Raw genomic sequence first — 20,923 nt, 5'->3', positions numbered from 1 at the left:
TATTTGACTGCACTTGCTTGCTGATTTCAGAGATGATCTTCGCTATCTTTAGAGGAGTGGACAACCTCTATATATAGAGGACTGTCCCTCCTTTAGGCTGACTTGCCGCTTTGAGGCCGACTTGACTTTCTTTGCTGCGATAGGTGCTTTTAATGGTGTCTTTGCTAGGAGGAGACTTGACTTTGCTTGGAGGTGTCTTCTTTGACTTTTATACATATTGTAACATACCCTTAAGGTCTTCAACATAATTCTTTTGACCCTTTGACTCACCTATAACACTTTGACATGTGCTAGTATAACACTTTGACATGTGCTAGACCTACTTCAATGAGCAAGAAACTCATTGACATATATTATAAATAATTTTTCTTTTCTTGAATAAATACAAATATCAAAAGTACATTTATGAGGATCGAACCTAGTTACATTTCCTTAAATAGGAAGGAGGAAGCTCAACAAAGGTAGAGGATTTGTTTCTAGGGCTAGAAACAGTCACACGTGTGAAGAGAAGGAGGATAGTTTGTGGGTACAACAACGATAGTATCACAGTTCAAGTTTCGTTGGTGTTTGGGTTAGTTACTAGGTCCACAAGGCATCTCAATTCAAGTGAAGAAGTCCTTCTCTCTATCTAAGATAAAAATATCTTTATTCTCCAAGGGAACCATCCACTTGTGGGAAAATTAGGGCTGCTGTACAGTCACTTCAGTGTGAAGACATATCTCAAGAAGTATATCGTTGAATCAAGAGAAGGGTGTCTCCTTAAGTATATAACATCTCTAAGAGAAGAAGAAACATATCTCATCAAGAAGCTCACATAAGCAAGGTCGATCTCTAGACAAGCAACAAAGAAGGAGGATGAAGTGCTGGGGAGCAAAGTGTCGGAAGGAGGAAGTCTATGTGCCGGGGATTAAAGTGCATAATAGCGGAAGGACTTGACTTGTGCTTGGAGGACACCGTAGTCAAGGATCTAGGGTTTGGCATTGATCAATAAGAAGCTTCAATAAGAGAAACTTACCAAAGGGTTTTCCCCTCTAAGAGAGAGAGCTTTTGGCCCTGTCAGAGTGCCAACATCTGTGTTCTTGTCTTTATGGTTTTGGTAGCAGTTTGATGAAACACACATTAATAATAAGAAGATCAAGCTAAGATAATTGTAAAAGTGCTTCACAAATTGTTATCAAGTAGAGAAGAATCCTAATATACCTCATACTCTTGAAAATAGACATGCCATTAAATAGGAACCCCCCTCTAAATAATACTAGGTATCAAATACCTAGAATAGATAGGGGGACCCTGCTATATATAAAAAATAAACATTGCTAAAAATAGAAATATGTCTGCATTTCCACAATATCATACTCATTAGTCTCAAAATATGATGGGGAACTCGTGTGAAAATTTCAAAATTGAAATCCTATTGTAGCAACTGGTATTAATTCTTCTAACTGATAAATTAATTATTCAATTTATTGCTACGACAACATCGATTCTTCTAACTGATAAATTAATTATTCAATTTATTGTTACAACAACATCGAATTAAACACACTGCAACCTTCACAAATAAAATTATGCGGAAAATAAATAGCGTTGGAAACTGAGAAAATACTAGCAAACACAATAAAAATGACATCGTTGTTTTTGGACAAATGTCCCCGCAAAAACCCAACTTGGGAAAACCAGTGCAACAGTGGAGGGTTTTATTATTATGTAGCAGTGAGAAAATATGAGTACAATAATTTGGATGCCGAATCTGGCAATCCCACAAAGAAAAATTCTGGCAAAATTCTAGTGAGGAATTTTCCTCATCCCACAGGCAAATCCGGGCTCTGACTGTAGCGCCAAGTGAGCCGTCCAAACTGCCTCTGTGTTGGCTTGCGTCACCCTCGTGCAGTATCTGCCACACTTAGCCTGAATCAGCTGCTCCTGAAGCTGTCTTGTCTACCACTGGATGAGAAACTGTCTCTCTGACCTTCTGGAACCCTTTCCCGACCTCTAGAATTGAAACTTGGCTTCTCTCTAGCTAAATCGAACTGCCCTCTAGAGGCTTCTGCACAACCCTTACGTCAGCCTCACTGTGGTACTTCTGCCTCTCTGCAAATGCACTCGCTGGATCTGGAAATCTTCCTCCAGCCTCACTGCCTTTGCCCCTCACTATCTCTGCTTCGATCTTTAGCTCTCTGACAATTGTTGCTACTCTCTGGAAATCGATCTGCCAAAGAAGTCGAACTTCTGGTGTATTTTCTCCAAGTGCCCATTGACTTCTTATAATCCTCTATTGGGTCTCCAATGACCAAGATTAAATCTTAATCAAGGGCTAGGATCATCTTGAAGTCGATCTGTGTGAGTTTCTAGATGATTCGCACCTTGACTTAATTAATTCTGATTAATTAACCATATTCCCTAAGTTTAGATTTTGGAAATATTTAAAAACCCGTTAATAATCTAATTAAGTCCTCTCTAGGTGGTATTTCTAGAAACGATTTGTGGGTTTTGGAGATCTCATGTATTCTAGCCTTTCCACCAAAATTTGAGGCTAGAACACATCTGATGCTACAAAAACTAACACTCCCTATTAGCGATGACTGTGATATCTCTCTAGTGCTGCACATTTTGCCACAACACCCTGTCTCTGTGTCACCTCTGTCATGTTGTTGATGTTTGGCTGTTGCTGCTCACTAGCTATTGCGCAACTCCGATGCTGCTGCTGACACTACTGAACTACTGCCAACACTGCATCTGCACTGCAACTCCCTAACACTGCATCTGCATTGCAACTTCCTCTCATCTGTTGCTGCTGCAACTGCAACTACTACAACTAAGAAGCATACAAAATACTGAATCATCTGTATTCAGTATGATGCATCTGTCTTGCGAGTCTCGGACTGCTAATAGCATCTACATTGTCACTGAAGAATTTGTGCTGCTGCTAACTCTGCTACTGAGCCACCTGCTCTGCTATCACACTGAACTGCTCCCCTTAGCATCTGATTGCTACTAGTCTACAACTATCACCCTGGTATTGACTGCATCAACTGCGACTGATCCATCCTGTTACTGAATACTCTGGGCCCCCGTAGCTAGGTAATGATCCATGAGGTGGACTCCTCAAGGACCCTGCCCAAATTTGTAGCTCTCTGGGGCTACAATTCCAAGTCACCCCACCTCACTCCTGGAGGTATGTCTGCCAACATCACGAAGTCATCCTCCAATTTGGAGGACAACTTGTCGATCTCAGCTGACACTGCCTGCTGGTCTTGGTTCTCCAACTTGTCCTTCTTCCTGAGAGGACATTGCGTTCTGTAGTGACCGAACTCACCACATCTGAAGCACTTGACCTTTGACAGGTCCTTCTTCTTCCTTTGTTCCCCCTGCCCATCACTGGGACTCTTTGATGCGAGGGCCACATTCTCCTCCTTCACCACCTTCGTTCGCTGCTACTGCTGCCACTGATGAAGTTCTTTAATAGAGCTTGCCTCAACTCCTGCTGCAAGTCTGACCGCATCTTGTTCCATTCTCATAGCTTGTCTTAGCCCAATATACTTTGGACAAAAACTTGCCACTCCTCAGAGACACTGTTCAGTGGCAATATCACTAGCTCTGTTGGTTGAGGCGCTACCCCAATCGCTGCAAGCTAGTCTTGGACTGCTTGAATCCCGGTGAGGAAGCAGTCTATGCCTTCCCCCTTTTGCATCCTGATGCATCTCAGTTTTTCTTCCATGAACTTCTTCCGCTGCTCGGAAGTGCCTTGAAATAGCGTGGAGAGAGCATCCCACTTCTCTTTGGCAATATCCTTGCCAGCTATGTGTGAGACTATATGGTCCCGGACTCCATCCAGGATCAACTGCTTCGCCTTCGCCATTTCCTTCCTGTATTCTTTCAGTTGATCCGCATCCTGGGGAATTGCCACAACACTGTCTATGTAGAGCTTCAGGCCATATTCATCCAACAAGGACATCCTAGCCTTCTAGATGACATAGTTGGAGGAAACCTACAGGGAATTGCCACAACATTGTCTATGTAGAGCTTCAGGCCATATTCATCCAACAAGAAGGACATCCTGACCTTCCAGATGACATAGTTGGAGGAACCCTGCAATCTATCCTGATCTCTAAGCCCTGTTGAGGCCATCTCAAAAAACTATCAAAAATCCCCTCTTTCCTTCTGCTTGGTTGCTGCTCTACTACTCGCACTCCCTTCTGGAATGCGTAGATCTGCTAGCTGCTATTGCCAATCTGCCTAGAAAAATCGAACATCTGAGACTCAAAGTTCCATGAGAGAAATTTTCCCTTGAGTGTTGGCTTTTCTCTTCCACTCGATGCTGGTTCTCCAACTACAAACTGCTGCAAAGCCCTCTGCGTCCAACCAAGAAATATGCTCAGCAAAAACCTGAGCTGCAACTACTCCCTCTGACTGTTGGAATCACTAAGCTGGGCAACTCGACTTTTCTGCAACCCTGCAACTGAAAATCGAATTTTTGCCCCAACAATTGAGCCTGCCTGTCTGGGTACTGCGTTGCCTCTGAAAATTTCGGCCTGCTGCTTCCTCTGAGCAACAGAATTTTCTCCTTCGCTTCTGAGCTTCCTGGATGATCCACTCACCCTCTAATACCACGTGAAAATTTCAAAACTAAAATCCTATTTCAACAATTGGTATTAATTCTTCTAACTAATAAATTAATTATTCAGTTTATTGCTACGACAACATCGAATTAAACACATGCAACCTTCACAAATAAAATTCCAACGGAAAATAAATAGCATTGGAAACTAAGAAAATACTAGCACACACAATAAATTTGACATTGTTATTTTTGGACAAATTTCCCCCGAAAAACCCAACTTGGGAAAACTGGTGCAACAGCTGAGGGTTTTATTATTATGCAACAGTGAGAAAATTTGAGTACAATAATCTGGATGCCGAATCTGGAAATCCTACAGAGAAAAATACTGGCAAAATTCTAGTGAGGAATTTTCCTCACCCCACAGGCAAATCTGGGCTCTGACTGTAGCTCCAAGTGAGCTGTCCAAACTACCTCTGCGTTGGCCTGCGTCACCCTAACGCAGTATCTGCCACGCTCGCCCTGAATCAACTACTCATGTAGCCGTCCTGTCTGCCACTAGCTGAAAAACTGTCTCTTTGGCCTTCTGGAACCCTTTCTCGGCCTCTGAAATTGAAACTCGACTTCTCTCTAGCTAAATCGAATTGACCTCTAGAGGCTTCTGCGCAACCCCTGTGTCAGCCTCATTGTGGTACTTCTGCTTCTCGGCAAATGTACTCACTGAATCTAGAAATCTTCCTCCAGCCTCACTATCTCTGCCCCTCACTGTCTCTGCTTCTATCTGCTCTCTGACAATTGCTGTTGCTCTCTGGAAATCGATTTGCCAAGGAAATCAAACTTCTGGTGTATTTTCTCCAATTGCCCATCGACTTTTTATAAGCCTTTGTTGGGACCCCAACGACCAAGATTAAATCTTAATCAAGCGCTAGGATCATCTTGAAGTCGATCCGTGTGAGTTTCTAGATGATTCACACCTTGACTTAATTCTGATTAATTAACCATATTCCCTAAGTTTAGACTTAGGAATTATTTAAAAACTGGTTAATAATCTAATTAAGTCCTCTCCCGGTGGAATTTCTAGAAACGATTTCTGGGTTTTGGAGATCTCATGTTTTCTAGCTTCTCCACCAAATTTCGAAGCTAGAACACATTCAATGCTACAGAAACTAACAACTCCGATATGCTGTCAGCACTACCATGCCAAGACTGCTAAAAATAGAAATTTTGCGGAATCGGATGAAACCACCAACATTAGACTCAAACTCATTGGGGAGTCCGAATATGTAATCATTGTTGCCATGTGTCCTTTGTTAAAAATGTAAAGTTTTCAGATTTGGATGAAAACACCACCATTGGAGTCAAAATGCAGTGTGAACCTGAATGTGTAACCGAACATAACATGCGACCACTGCTAAAATTAGAGTCCCCAGAATCTCATGAAATTATACTTATCGAATTGTTCTTTCAATAAGGAATCCCAATCCGTGATCAAAATCGACATGTTAGTATTGCTAAAAATAGAAAGTGCTCGCGTGTTGCCCATAAGTAGCTCATCAGACTCAGGATCTCACAAGGATTCTAAATATACCATTATCTCTGACATGTGAGTTCCCGAGCGAAACCTACTAAAATAGAACGTTCCATGCATGTCACTTGGAAAAGCCTCACTGAAATCTTGAGTTCATAAGGAGTCCAAATATGTGATCGGTACTACTGTAGCATGCCTGGAACTCTATCTTCTACAGAATAGGGAACCTGCTAAAAATAGCAACTTTCTCCCATTTGTGTAAAAATGTGTCTGAGCTATCACTGAATCAATCTTGTAACTAGTCTCCTTGGGAACAAACCCTTAGCTTGAATCTGTTATCTGAACCTCCAGCCTGATGAAATGTACTGGTGTTTAACCCTCCAAATTTGCAAAGGGAAAATTTGGGGTTAACAGGTTAAATGTTTAATTTCATCTTCATTCCTTACCTCGAAGGAACAACTTCAACAAAAGAGTGTTAAGATTCTATAAAAGCTTGCTAGTCTAGGCCCAATGGTTTTCTAAATTGATTTCAATCTCTATTGGAAAATGGCTAAAGAAAGAGGTGGCTGTAAATATGATTATTTTCTACTTGAAAATTGGAATTTGGTATATTGGTTCCTCGAAAATTAGTACTTATCTTGATTGGTTTAATTAAAAATGTTCTTTAGAATATCCAGTTTCTCATAATTGGCAATGTAGTGTTCAATTAGCTTTGTCTGGATGCTTTGATGCTTTTTTAAATACTTGAAGTGTTTTTTGGCTACATATGATGTCTCATATTCATAGCATGTCAAAGCTGATTGAGGGCCAGTCAGGTATGATAAGATTTCTTATAGACTTTAATGCTTTGATAGGATGGAGCAGGACGCATTGGAAAGATGCTTTTTGCACGGCAGGGTAAGAAGTTTGATTGCGATTTGAAGCAGGTATGGTGAAAGTTTTTTATTGTCTAATTTTCCCCAAAGCGATATTTGTTTCAGAGGTATCTTTGCTTTGATTCAAAGTTGTTGCATAGATATGTTTTTGTGACACATGATTCCTTGCATGTATACAGTTTATGCTAAAGAATATGTGCTTTATCACAGCTTCGGTTTACTGGTGACCTCCTCATGGAGATTGGGGCTGGGGTGGAGCTGGCTACAATGGTAGCACCACATTTGTTTTTGCCATTTGCTTGTGCTGCCAATATGGCCAAGGTTAGATTATCATTGAAAATTTCAAATAGTTTGATTGGGATCTTGGAGTTATTATTCTTCATTAATTTGAAGTAGCTTAGTAATAAATTATATATTGCAGAATGTTGCTGCTGTGACTTCTACATCAACCCGTTCTCATATCTATAAAGCTTTTTCCCAAGGAGAAAACATCGGAGATGTCACAGCTAAAGGAGAGTGTATTAGTAATATTGCTGATTTGGTGGGTTATCATATGCCTTTCTTCTTTTGCATACATCTAGTGCAATTTCCATATATTTATGCTAAAGTTTCTAAGAGCTTTTGGACTTCATATAATTATTATTAGCTTGCATGATGGATCATTTATGGTAAGATTATTTGCATTTTAGGTTCTGAATACCTGTTAGTTTCTATGTCTCAACATGATTAGCATATTTTCTTTTATAATTAGTGTGCTTATCAACTTTATTAATCCCCACATAATTTCTCTGGAATGTTCATCCACTTGTTGGGGGATGGAATTAACTTTTTACTAATGGAGTGTGCATTTACATCTTTTTAAATTGAGTTGCCACCCCTTTCATCGACCAACAAAGTTTGACCAATCATTTAATAGCTAATGTGGAAATTAAAACCAACTGCAAATGCTTATGATAATAGTATGTAGCACACATTATAGAGCTTAAGTTTCCTCGGCATGGTCTGACTGCTTCTGAAAGGAATAATCAGCTTTGCAAAGCAAGAAATCAACTTTTTTGTCTTATTTGACATTGAAGCCCCCAAGACTTTTCTTCCTAACTTTTTTGCTTTTAAATCCCTATATGGTTCAGAGGGCTTACATTCAAACATATACAATTTCATTTACAAAGATACCAAGGACATGCCTTGCAATTTTTCTTTCGGGTTTTGTTATATCTCCAATGTTTTACTGCAGGTCCTTGCATTCTGCAATGTCTCACTTCTATGCATTGCCTCTCTTTGAGTTGATGTCTTTCCAAATATCCCTTTGCACCTAGTTATTTCAGCAATGTTCTTGTGTGGTTTGTTGTCTATGGCAGGTTCTCCTTGTGGGTCTCTAGTTTCATAATCTATTGTTACAGTGTGATGCCTTTCCACAATCTATAGTTGTAGTTCATATTTCCCCTTTGCAAGCTTTATCTTGGTGAATTATACTCGGAGAAAATTTGACCTATAAGATGAGTGAAGCCTAACCCTTTTGAGGAGGATGTACCACCACCAACATCTCTTAGAACTTAGAACTGGAAATTCCTTTTTGATAAAGACAACCATGGTGAAGACAAGAATCTGAATGATCAACCTTGAATTGCATATATTATTCACAATTATACATATTTATAATACTTGGAGTGACCCTTGGTTTCATATTCCAAGTGGTCTCTTGGACTCCCTTTGACTGTTCATCTTCCACCCCATAACCCTTAGAGGATTAGGTGTCCAACATTCTGCCCCTTAATCCGAAGGGGTATGTATGAGTCCAAGAAGAGCGCTGTAATACATATGTGCAAAAATGCATGGCAGCACTAGGGTGAATGTGCTCTTTGAAATGGCGGCATAAGGAGGTGGTTTAAGGATAACCACCAACACTGGAATGCTTAATGCAGTTCCTGGAACTCTTCCAAGTCTAGCAAGAAGCTGAAATCTTCTGCTAGAGGAAGTGTCCCTAATGCTTTGGAGAGGGAGACCTTCAACCTGGAAAAGGGAGGTCTACAACCTGCGATGGTTTAAGGATGACCACCAACTCTGGAATGCTTAATGAAATTTCCAGAACTCTTCCAAAACTGGCAAGAAGCTGAAGTCTTCTGCTAGAGGAAGTGTCCCCTATTCTTTGAAGAGGGAGAAGCTTAGCCTAAAAAGGAAAGTCTCACCCCGCATGGATGGTTTAAGGTTGACCACCAACCAAAGGCATGCTCAGGGGCATCTCTGTCTCCGGCTACAACTCTGAATTTGGTATAGCAGGTTGTGGCTCAGGCTTGCTTGATGAGGCTTTGAAACTTGTAGATGACTGTCATTTCCCCCCCTGTTAGATACAAGGCGAGAAGATGGAGAAAACTCAATTGCAAGACTGTTCAATACTCTAGAAGAAATTTTGACACATGACTGAAATATCTTCTTGGCTGTTGAAGCCCATTGCCAAAAAACGATTCATCCAAGATGAATCTTTGTTCTTGTAGGAGGCTTTTTTTTGAAGCATCTGTGTGAAGAATGATTACACTGACCACAATGCTTGCACGGATGAAGATCAAAACAATGATCTTTCATATGGCCAACTTAGTCATAATGTTGGCATTTAACATTTTGTTGTTGCTGCTGTGGAAGAGTAGCAGGATCTGGAACAACTGAAGATGAACTGTTATGAAGAAATCGAACACTATGGAATTGGATGGGCCTTGAGTAATCTGGAATATGAAAGGATGCCTCCTTATCATATCCAAGCCCTGTTTTGTGCTTGTTGCTGACAAGCTCTTTCCAAGGTCTGATAATTGGCTTGGGAAGTGCAGGCTGAATTTCTTCTTCTGTATGCAATTCTTCTCTTGCACTAGGCTCTGAATTTGAATCAACCTCAACTTTATATTCTTGGAGCTGATGGTAGTCTGTCTCAATGTTCTGAACAAAAACAGGTTTAGAATGACGACTACATTGTTGTGGCTCCTCTTGTTGTATATGAGATTCAAGCTGCACAAAATCAATTTTATCTTGTGCATTTTGTAGACAGATTTCAATGTCTGACAAAGTGTCCTTGCTAATATTTACCATCTCATCAATAGTGGAATGGATTAAGGTACTTAACAACTCTAATGCATCAAGTCTGGCCATAAGAGTTGCTCCCAACACCTTTATCATGAATGGAGAGGCAGAGACTTGTATCCTTGTTCTATACAATGAAAGAAGAAATGCTACAATACCAGTATTTTATATTTGCTAATCTTGGAGTGCACTAGGCCCTCAACACACACATAAATCACTACGTACCTTCACTCTTCACAGCTTTGATTGCATCAAATTATCAAAAATATGTATCCAAATGCAGAGCTTATTTTTTCATGTAAATATTCACAGAAACTTCCAAGTGATTGGAAGCCCAAATTCCACGAGTCCTGGAAAATTCAAAAGCTTAAAATGCACAGAACACAAGTGCTTGTTTTATTACATGGAACTTGGAGTGTTTTGAATCTTCCAGCCCACAAATTTTAAATTAAGGGACCAAAACACAAGTTTAAGTACCCCCAAAACTCATACCTCTTAGCATGTCTTTACATAATCTTGAATAACGTTCAAGCTTACGGTTGCACCCAACCAGCTTCCAAAAAGTATTCAACGCAAATGGAGTGAAGAGCACCATTCAACACAGGTCCAACGCACATGTATGAAGCACCATTCAACAATGTATTCGTAGGTTCCAAACAAGTATGGTCTTAGTCATTCAACGCTCCATTCAATGTTGTGTCAATGATCTATGTCTTCACAAGAATAAATGTTCGAGGACCACACTCATGAGGTAGGTGAGGATACCTTTTGACCAAGCTGCTGCCTTGCACTTCTGAAGTGTGCAAAGGATGCTGGCCCCATATTTAGAAAATACAAAGGAATTTTATTTCCCAACTAAATTCGCTATGAATGTTTTTACCTTCTTACTTCATCACTAATGAGCTCTGAAGAAGGGATCCTGAGAAGGCTCATGGCAGAGGAATCTTCGATCCGCTTGCACTTCATGCATCACTTAGACAAAACGCAGTCTTGTTGTGTGACCAATAGCCGCTTCAATGCAGTGATTTTAAAGAGGCTGTTCATGAGCAAAACCAACAAGCCACCACTATCTCTTTCTCGCCTAGTTCGTTACATGCAGGCTGGAAAAATTGAAAAACTCAGACAACTAGCTTGTCATCGAACATGTTCCGTTTTCCCCTCCTCCATTTGCAGTTATAATACAAAGCGAGAGCGCGGAGGTTCCATCCAAAATTACTGAAGGAAAAAATGAGGGAACGAGATCACAGAAGTCCGAGGTGGTGAAGCCTTGGCATGTCTATACAGCGGAGCAGGCCTAGGAACTGAAGCGAACAATGGTGGAATCCACCGACTCTGCGCTTCGATCGGCAAGGGAACTAGTTGGGGAATTGCAGGCGGCTTCTACTGTTCATTACAGAACAATGCTGGAGTATTTACCAAAGCTAAGAAGCCAATATAGTATCTACGAAGATGCTTTCTTTGGAAAACTCAAAGAGGGTGCACTTATTGCTCGTGAATACCCATTATCAACATGCATTGTAGCTGATGGCATTGGTCTTCTTCTTATGAGAAGTCCAAGGAGGTTTTTATTTCGCCAGACCATTGGTCGATTACAAAGTGAAGAGTCTTTGCTCGCAAATGCAAAGAACAAGGTGAAGGACTTCAGACAATCAGTTGAGCTACTGAAGAACGAAAGCAGAAAGCTCCAAGAGAGGGAAACACTCTGAAGAAGAGATGAAACGGGGTCAAATGAAGCTCAAGAATGCGGGAAATCAGATTCAGAGTCTTGTGCGTTCTATGTACAAAACTAAATCTTAAGCAACATGCCTGATGGATAGTCTCAGGGAAATTCCTGGAAGGGAGGCATTAAAGCTTCGTGTAGATGTTGTGTCAATGGCTTATGAGGCTAAACAACAAGGATGTGCTCCGATACCATGTTTTCCCCATATGGATGTCTTTCGAATCCCAATTTTCACTTCTTTTCGGCACCCCACATCATTGAAAACACCCATCAAGGTTTTCAAGACAAAAAAGTTCCGTTTAAACTGCGTAAACACAACGCCAAAGGTGTTGCCAACCAAGGAGGATTTCGGTATTTCTGGCAATGGCTATCAAAGAAAGGAGGAATGTAAAATTGTCAGGTTCATCAACACAATATTCAATTCATGGTAAATAACTCAACCAACAATTCATTCAATGACCCTTTTAAAAACCATGCGCAACTGCTTCAACGTAGAGCTCAAAAGCACCATTCCAACGTACAAGACATGAATTAAAGAATCGAGCAGCGAGACAGGTTCTTAATTAGTGAATCGATCAGAGGGACTTGGCTTAACGCATAGGGAATTCAACCAAGTTCAACCAACACACCAACAGACAGTGATGTTTGTATGCAGGCTAGAGCGTTATGTGTATAAGTGATGCACATATGTCAGGGCCTTAGAGTGGACATAACATCAGAAAGAAGATCGTTAGAGCAGAGAAAACATCAAAAAGGAGTTACTAAGGTAGAGAATGCAACTATAATTTAGCTGATAGGATATTCATCAAATGTAGGACTGACAGCCGAACTGTCATGCACATAGAAACCACAAAATCAGTGGCTCAAAATGGAGCAGGGTAGGAGAACACCCACTCTGATACCATGATAAAGACAACCATGGTGAAGACAAGAATCTGAATGATCAACCTTGAATTGCATGTATTATTCACAATGATACATATTTATAATACTTGGAGTGACCCTTGGTTTCATATTCCAAGTGGTCTCTTGGACTCCCTTTGACTGTTCATCTTCCACACCATAACCCTTAGAGGATTAGGTGTCCAACACTTTTGAAATAGATCTTTAGTAAACCACTTACCAATTTATTTTTGTTCTTGTTGTTTGACTTGGTACAATTTGTTATTGCTGCTCCTCAATTGCTTCTCCTTAAGTTGCAATAAGGTGTCCCCATCCAACATCTTGTAGAATCTAGGTTGACATATCAGGTGGTCTACTATGCATTTCTAGCATTTATGTCTCTAACTAATCTTTTTCTTTATTGAATATTGGATGAATCATGAATGCCTAACTATGGTAGCAAGTGCAATTTGAAGGCATTGCTGCTCCTTTGCTTGAAATTTGAAATAGTCCATATTTGATTAGTCTCAACTTTAAGTCCTTCACCTTGAATCGCCCCATTGGTAGAGTTAACTATATTCAATCTTTAGCTTACAAGTGATGATTGACCTTATGCTTGTCATGCCGGAGTTTTTATTTTTTCGTGTCATCAATAACATTTCCAGCACATGTTGATGCACTTCTTTGATATATGTAAACCTTCTAATCTGTTGTTGAGCTGCATCTTGTTGTTAGTTTCTTAGTTGTGTTGTTTGCATGGCCATATTCATGAACCCCTGTGTTTGAAACCCCAAAACATCCGTCGAAGGGTGTTTTCATTGTGCGGCTATCAACAAGTCTATTATAAACATGTGGGATATCTGGCAATTTTTTGAATCATATATTTGCATGCCAATTGTTGTACATTCTCAATGGTTGCATTATTGTTCTATTAACTGTTGATGTCCATCTAGTTGTTTGTCAATCAAAATATGTTTACTTTCTTCAACTTTATATGTATGACTCATGAGTGACCATAAAGTATTTCAGAAATTATTGAGAAATGTATTATCGCTGTGTGAGATGGTGGTTGTTAGTAGTACATAGCTCGCCCGAACATGCTTCAAGAATAAGTTTGTGGTTTTTTCTCATGTCCATTTTGCATGGTATGGGTATTGTCCCCAGTAAAGCACGACCCTCATAAAACTTGCGAGTAAGAACGGGTCACATGCTGGGACGGGTCAACTGCATAGAACCTGTGGTCTAGACCCTTACCCGTCTGGTTTTGTACAAGACCCGGCTACCCGCATCAAACCTGCGGGTAGCCCATTAAACTCTCATCGGACCCCTATAAGACCCTCCGGGCATCAAAACCCACAATCTGTCCAAAATTCAATTTTTTTGATTTTTTCTTTTCTTTTTTGGAAATGAGGTGGAGGAAAAGGGAAATTGGAGGGAAGAAAAAGCTTTATAAACACCTCTCTCCCTTCCATTTCTCATTCACTTGTCATTTGAGTGTTTGGCTAATTTGTGTGAGTGTTGAAACTTGAGAGTGAAGCTAAAGGAGTGTGAAGGAGCTGTTGGAGGAGGCTAAAGGAGGCTTCATCGGATCAGACTAAGCTTCAGGTAGGCTTCATGAACCTAGTTAGAATGTTTTCCATGTATTCATTTTTGTTTTTTTCTTAAATTTTTTTTATGTTTGCAAATTTTTTGTTTGGGAATGGCTGTTGCTGAGTTTCTCAGCCACACAACAAAAAAAATTGCAAATTAAAAAAAAAAAATTTATAACCCCCAAAATAAATTAAAACCAAAAAAAATTTTTAATTAATTTTTTTCTTCCAGATTTTTTCACCATGCCACCAAAGGGTTTCAAACAGTGTCGTGATCTGGCATGGGCGCATGGTCAATGAATCATTCCCGGTAATGACCACAATATCAAGTGCAATTATTGCAATGCCACAATGCATGCAAGCATAAACATGCTGAAATACCACCTAGCCAAAATTCCTGGGCATGGTGTGGGATGTTGTCAAAGTTGCCCTGATGAAGTCACTACTGAAATGGTCACTGCTTTGGAATCCATTAAAGAAGCAAGTTCTAAGAGGGCAAGAAGGAAGGATGAGATTGTTGGGATAGGTAGATCTTCATCCTAGAGTGAAACACAGTTTCAAAGTCCAGGTATTAGTAACTCCTCTTCAACTGCTATGGCAAACAGGAGTATAACCTCTTCTTTCTTCAGTCCTCGTACAACTCCAGGATCTCAACCAACCTTGGACAGTTTCAATGATAAGAAGAGGAAGGAGGCAGATATGGCAGTGAGGAGGTTTTGGTACCATAACAGTCTTTCATTCAACTATGCAAAGTCTTATTTTTATCAGCCCATGGTGGATGCCATTGCATGTGCTGGCCCTGGATACAAAGCCCCATCTTATAATGCACTTAGGGGGAAAGAGCTAGATGAAGAGCTTGAGTGTGTCAAGGAACAATTGGAGAGCATTAAAAGCTCATGGAAATTTACAGGTTGTACACTTATGTCTGATGGGTGGACAGATCAGAGGGGTAGAACAATAATAAATTTTGTTGTAGCTTGCCCTAAAGGAACCATGTTCCTAAAATCCATTGATGCATCTGCAAATGTAAAAGATGCACATTTGATTTTTTCATTGTTGGTTGATGTGGTGGAGGAAGTTGGGGTTGCAAATGTTGTCCAAGTAATCACGGACAATGCAACAAATTATGTGGTAGCTGGAAGGTTGCTTTGTGCCAAATATCCCACCATTTTTTGGACTCCATGTGCTGCCCATTGCATAGACTTGATGCTAGAGGACATTGGGAAGTTGGAGTGGGTGCAAGACGTTGTGCAAGAATGCAAGCATATTACCAAGTATATTTATAATCATGCTTGGGTGTTGAACCTTATGAGGGAATTCATACAGGGTGAGCTTAGTCACCCAACTATCACACGGCTTGCTACAAACTTTCTTTCCTTCCAAAGCCTTTTGTATGAGTACCAAGCTTTGAGAAGAATGTTTTGTAGCCAGCAATGGGTATTCTGGAAAGATAGCACAAAATCGGAAGCAATGTCTGTGAAAACATCTGTCTTTGCTGATAGTTTGTGGGACAAAGTGATTGAGATTGTTAGCTTCATTGAGCCCCTTGTGAAAGTCTTGAGATTGATGGATGGAGAGAAACCTGCAATGGGATATATTTATGAGGGCATGGACAGGGCCAAAGAGGCCATCAAGACTTTCTATAAGGGAAATGAATCTAAATATCTCCCTATATGGCAAATTATTGATTCCAGGTGGGACAGGCAACTACATTCACCATTGCATGCAGCAGGAGCATATCTCAATCCGAGCTTATTCTATAATGAGGGGTCTAGCATTCAAAGAGATCTCGAGGTGATGAGAGGTGTCATGATATGCATTGAGAAGATGTTCCCGGATCTAGATATTCAGGACAAAATCAACTTACAATGAGATATGTACAAGGAAGCATCTGGCATGTTTGGATTCAGCTCAAGCCAACGTCTCAAGGACAAGAAAATGCCTTGTAAGTGCAAATTGTTAGAACTTAGCTTGTAATTTTGCTAGTTCTCTTTTATATGTTTGGCATTGCAAACTGATAATCTTTGTTGTTATTTTTTTACAGCTCATTGGTGGATAGATTGTGGCACTGAGGCACCACAATTACAAGAATTCGCTATCAGGGTTCCGAGTCAACCCTACAGTGCTTCTTCTTGTGAGTGTAATTGGTCAGTGTTTGTGTAACGACCAAAAGTTATATACACAATGGAAATATTTAAAATACTTCGTAAACAAAGACATGCATCGTAGGACAGTAATTGTAAAAATTGTATATTGAATAAAAGAATTGATGTAGGATGAATACAAATGAGAATGAGGGTCCTGTATATATAGCCAAGTAAGTACCCTTTCACAAATAGGCATGTCCCTAAGACATGTCTTTTCATTATTAACTAACTAACCATTAGTTAATTTACTTTATTTATTATTATATTTATATTATTATGATTATTATTTATTATCTATTTTTACATAATTTATGTTCATAACATTGCCTTCTCCTTCAAAAAGCTTTGTCCTCAAAGCTTGTTGATGAAAGGGCTTGATCTCTTTTCTACTACGAATGTCTTCTACTTGATATCTTTTTTTGCTACGAATGTCTTCTCATCTCGGAACAATCATCTTTGTCGATACAAGTTGATATGATCCTTGGAGTGATATATAAAATTGTCTTACTGAGAATGGATCGGACCATCCTAGATTAACCTTTTGTGGAATCTTCTGATCACTGGAATTTTGTAACAAATTGTTATCAGTAGACTGAATTGAGCTCACTTCAATATTCTTTGTAACATAAGTTTGTTGTTTATGTTCTGAGTGATACAGATTTGTAGATTGATTAAGGTGTCTACTCTTGTGATTCAGATGTAGATAAGGAGTTTGTCTTGTTTGAACTTCCTTTAACGTTTTTATGACAGTTTCCTGATTTCCATCAGGCATTATAATAATATCTATATAAAGAAAAAGATGTAATATCAATGTAATGACCAAAGGCCTATATAAAGAAAAAAAAATATTTCTCTTTATATCGACCTATTATTATAATATTTCTCTTTATAAAGGCCTTTGGTCGTTACATTGGTATCAGAGGTACTCCAAATACACCTACGCAATGTTGCACGAAGTGGGGACGAAAAGGGGACATTTTTTGGAAGCGGGGACGCGGAAGGGTCATTTTCCAAAAATCTAGGAAGCGAAGTGTCTGCTATATATATATATATTTATATATATTTATATATGTTTTTTGCATTTATATATAAAACTTGCGTCTGCTATACTTATATTTTTTTCCTATATATATATATATATTTTTTTGCATTTTTTAAATATTTTTTTTGCGGAAGATTGACGTTTCGTACGGCCGAAGCGCCGTCCGAAACGTGTTTCAGAAAAACCGAAACGCGTTTCGGGCACATGCTTCCTGAAATTTCCAGGAAGCGTGTTTATCAGCTCGAAACGCGTTTCGGACGGCGCTTCCCCCACGCATTTGTATGGATCGCGGATCGGGGTTTTGATCCGTGGGGGGGGGGGACATTTCCTACAACAATGCACCTACCTCACAGTTGCTTTAGTCTTCCGATGTTACCACTAGCTCCACGAGGGCTTATTTTAGGTGTGGTCGTCCATGAGTGATGAGACTCAAGATTGTTATGAGACAATCATTTATCATTTATGACATATGTATTTGAATTTTGAACTTGCTGACATTTTTTATTTTAATTATGGAATCATGAGTCCTTTTCTTATTCAGTATCTAAATGTTTTGCTTACAAAAATCAAATATGTTATGTTGTACTTTTATAGATATGAGATGATGTTATGAATTATTGCATATACTGTGGTTTTTAGAACTTATAAGGATTGGAATTGTCATTAGTTTCTTTTTTGTGCTTAAAATTTACCACATTTTAGGTTTTTTTTTTTGTATTTTGACGAGTCTTATATGGGTCTTATAAGGGTCGTTCCTGAGTCTTATACGAGTCGACGAGTCAATGCCGTGACGAGTCTTATACGAGTACGAGTCGTGCAACATTGATTGCCACCTCATGATTTTGTCAAAGATACCAGAATGTTGTTTTATTTGGGGTCGTCAACGGACCTTAATGAAGTCCTTTGAAACATACTCCATGGTTCTTTTGGCAATGATAATGATATGTAGAGGTCCAAATTTCTATTAGTCACATTTGATATGCTACACAATAAACTCCTAAATTTTCTCTGTATCTTGTCCCATATGTTAAAAATTGGTTGTCATTGATGCCAACTCCAGCAAAAGCCAGAAGAAGCTCCACTTTCCACGCTCTTGTTATGGTATATGATTGTGACAATGCATACTAGACCATCATCATCTGATAGTACTCGTCATGCCTTTTCTAACATTAGGTGGCACACCACATAACTCCTCATGGTGGAGGAGGTATGCTCTCTCAAAGTTGAAACCCTGAAGTTGTGGTCAAGGTGCGCCCCAAAATGGATGATGCCTTGGTCCAAAATTTTGGGATTAAAATTTAAGAAAATTATGTGGGTCGTGGCAGTTACAAAGTGTTGATGAAGTCACCTCAAAAAGAGAATTTTGTATTTTGAAATGGCTTCAAAAAGGGGTGTTAGGTCGACTCAATTAAATTTGAATTTATAAATTCAATTTTTAATTTGTGATCAGGTCGGCTCCATGTCTTAGGGCTAGTTGGCCCCCCTCAAGACCCCCCTTGCTCAAGTACACATAGGGCATCTGTCTACCCTAAAAACCATCATTCTGCTCATCATCATTTGTGCAATTTGCTCTGAAATATTTGAGGCCAAGGGGAAAAATGCAGATCTGAAGCAGGGTGGAGTTTCTAAGGGTGTTTGGGTTTTATTGTTTTTTTTTTTGTGGTAATACACTGGCTTCTGACTCTCTGAGGACTTGTTTGATGTAGAAGTCGTGATATCCAAGGTTGAATTTTGAACAATTCAGAGGTTGTTTCTGAGGTACCTTGAGGCTGAGTTAGGGCAAATATTAGGGGCGAAGTTGCCCTAGTTGAGCCATAGAGAGAAGGGCTGGAGTAGCCCTGTTTGAGCCGTAGGAGGAGGTTGAATTAGGTATATAACAGTCACAGGTGAAGGACGACTTAGGCATAGCAAGCCCCAAAAGGAGGCCGAGTTAGGCCTGGGCTAGCCGCAGGTTAAGGCCCATGTTCAGTTTCGTTTAGGCTGTAGAGAAAGGTTTTTTAGGGGCCGGATTTCAAACCTGCGAAGGTCACTGGTTAGGGCCACATTAGCCCTGTGGGTGTCACAGATTGAGGGCTGAGCCAAGCATGTTTTAGGCCACAGCAGTGAGGCCAAATTGGGCCTATTCTGGCCACAGAAGAAGGACCAAGTTTAGCCCTTGTAGGCTGCAGGCAAGGGGCCAAGTTTTGTTTGATTTGGCTGAGAATATTAGACCGCAATATAAGGAGGCCAAGTTGCTGATTTGAAACCAAGTTTGAAGACTATATAGGCCGAATTACCATGATCATTAGGGGTTGTTTTGAAGCATATCAAGGACCGAGTATGGCAGCAGAAAAGGTGGAGGTTAAAGTCATAGTCAAAAGGACTAAGAAAGGCCTATCTTAGGACCTGTTCATGTAACTGTTGAAGATCAGGTTAGGACATGCTTGAGGCAGAACAAGGGGCGGGTTTGATCAGATCTGGCGACAAAGAAGGAGTCTTGTCTTAGGGCCTGTTCATGCAACAATTGAAGATCTGATTAGGGATTTGATTAAGAGCCCAAATTAAGGCCTGGAATAGCCACAAGCAAGGCATAATTAAAAGGAAGTTTTGACCTGAATTCAAGAGCTGATTAAGACTTCTTTCCAAGGTCAAAATTGAAGAATAATTCTGGTACAAATCTGAAGCAGAGTCTAAGGCGCACCAGTGGCAGAGGAGGCTTACACAATGGCGGCAAAAAAGGGCATGATGATCAAACCTCTTCCAATTGATATGAAGTTCTGAGGTATGAGCTTTCCTTTATAGAATGTTGGTACTGTTCTGAGCAATGAATAAGGTGAATGCTTGACAAGTTTTAGCACAACAGTTAATGAAGTAAAAGACAGATCTACTGTAGTTAACTTGAAGACTGTGATCTAGGCATGTATCAACAGAGACAACAGTGAAGCATAAGTGATTGAATGCTATTGGAAGTGTGTCATTATCCCTGGTACGGGAGCCCACAAGTTCTTATTTTCTATTTTCATGGTGACAAGGTGGTGCAAGGCGGAGATTGAAGTCTCCTTAAGGTTTGAGCCTGAGAACACTTCAAGGTGGTAGGGTGGTGCTAGGGCAACAAATTAATGTTAGCAGGGTGTTGGAGCTGGTAAAACTAGGGTGTTGGCACATCCTTTCAAGAGAAGGCTTCCTGATGAAATTAAATGCTTTTCTAATAGAGTACTAGGAAGTTGGTGCTTCCCTTCAGTTGGAGCTGATAAATTATTGTACTCATTAAATATATTAGAAAGCATTTTGTGGTTTTCTCTCGCATTGGGTTTCCACATAAAATTTCTTGTGTACTGTTCATGTGATGTGATGTGATGCTGTTTATCTGATCTGATTTGTGTTAACAATATTTAATGCTCTGAAAGTGCAAAATTAAATAAAATTAAGAGAAACACTGATTCACCCCCCCTTAGTGTTTCCAAAAATTGGTATTAGAGTTGGTTCCTTCACAATAGTCTAACCACTGGAAGGTAGATCGTGGATTGCACCAAATAT

The 20,923-nt window shown here is 39.8% G+C and overlaps 2 protein-coding genes across 3 annotated transcripts in view; both read left to right on the top strand.

The window, feature by feature from the left end:
- Positions 1-20,923, top strand: part of LOC149206135 (protein root UVB sensitive 6-like) — a 226,005-nt gene that overhangs the window by 109,757 nt on the left and 95,325 nt on the right. For both annotated transcript variants that reach the window (XM_089395325.1, XM_089395326.1), the window contains exons 4-6: positions 6,941-7,012; positions 7,172-7,282; positions 7,383-7,502. In XM_089395325.1, the coding sequence (XP_089251451.1) occupies positions 6,941-7,012; positions 7,172-7,282; positions 7,383-7,502 (303 nt within the window). The remainder of the gene's footprint in view (positions 1-6,940; positions 7,013-7,171; positions 7,283-7,382; positions 7,503-20,923) is intronic.
- Positions 11,057-11,888, top strand: LOC149206136 (RGS1-HXK1-interacting protein 1-like). The gene has a single exon (XM_089393643.1). It carries the CDS (start codon positions 11,341-11,343, stop codon positions 11,731-11,733), a length of 393 nt encoding a protein of 130 aa, XP_089249769.1. The 5' UTR covers positions 11,057-11,340; the 3' UTR covers positions 11,734-11,888.

Source organism: Pinus tabuliformis, chromosome 1_2 (genome assembly GCF_031772625.1).
Source record: "Pinus tabuliformis cultivar Carrire ecotype Pingquan chromosome 1_2, CPIR1, whole genome shotgun sequence".
NCBI lineage: Eukaryota > Viridiplantae > Streptophyta > Pinopsida > Pinales > Pinaceae > Pinus > Pinus tabuliformis.
The sequence above is the reverse complement of the archived record's forward strand: the minus strand, read 5'-3'. Positions and strand labels throughout refer to the sequence as shown.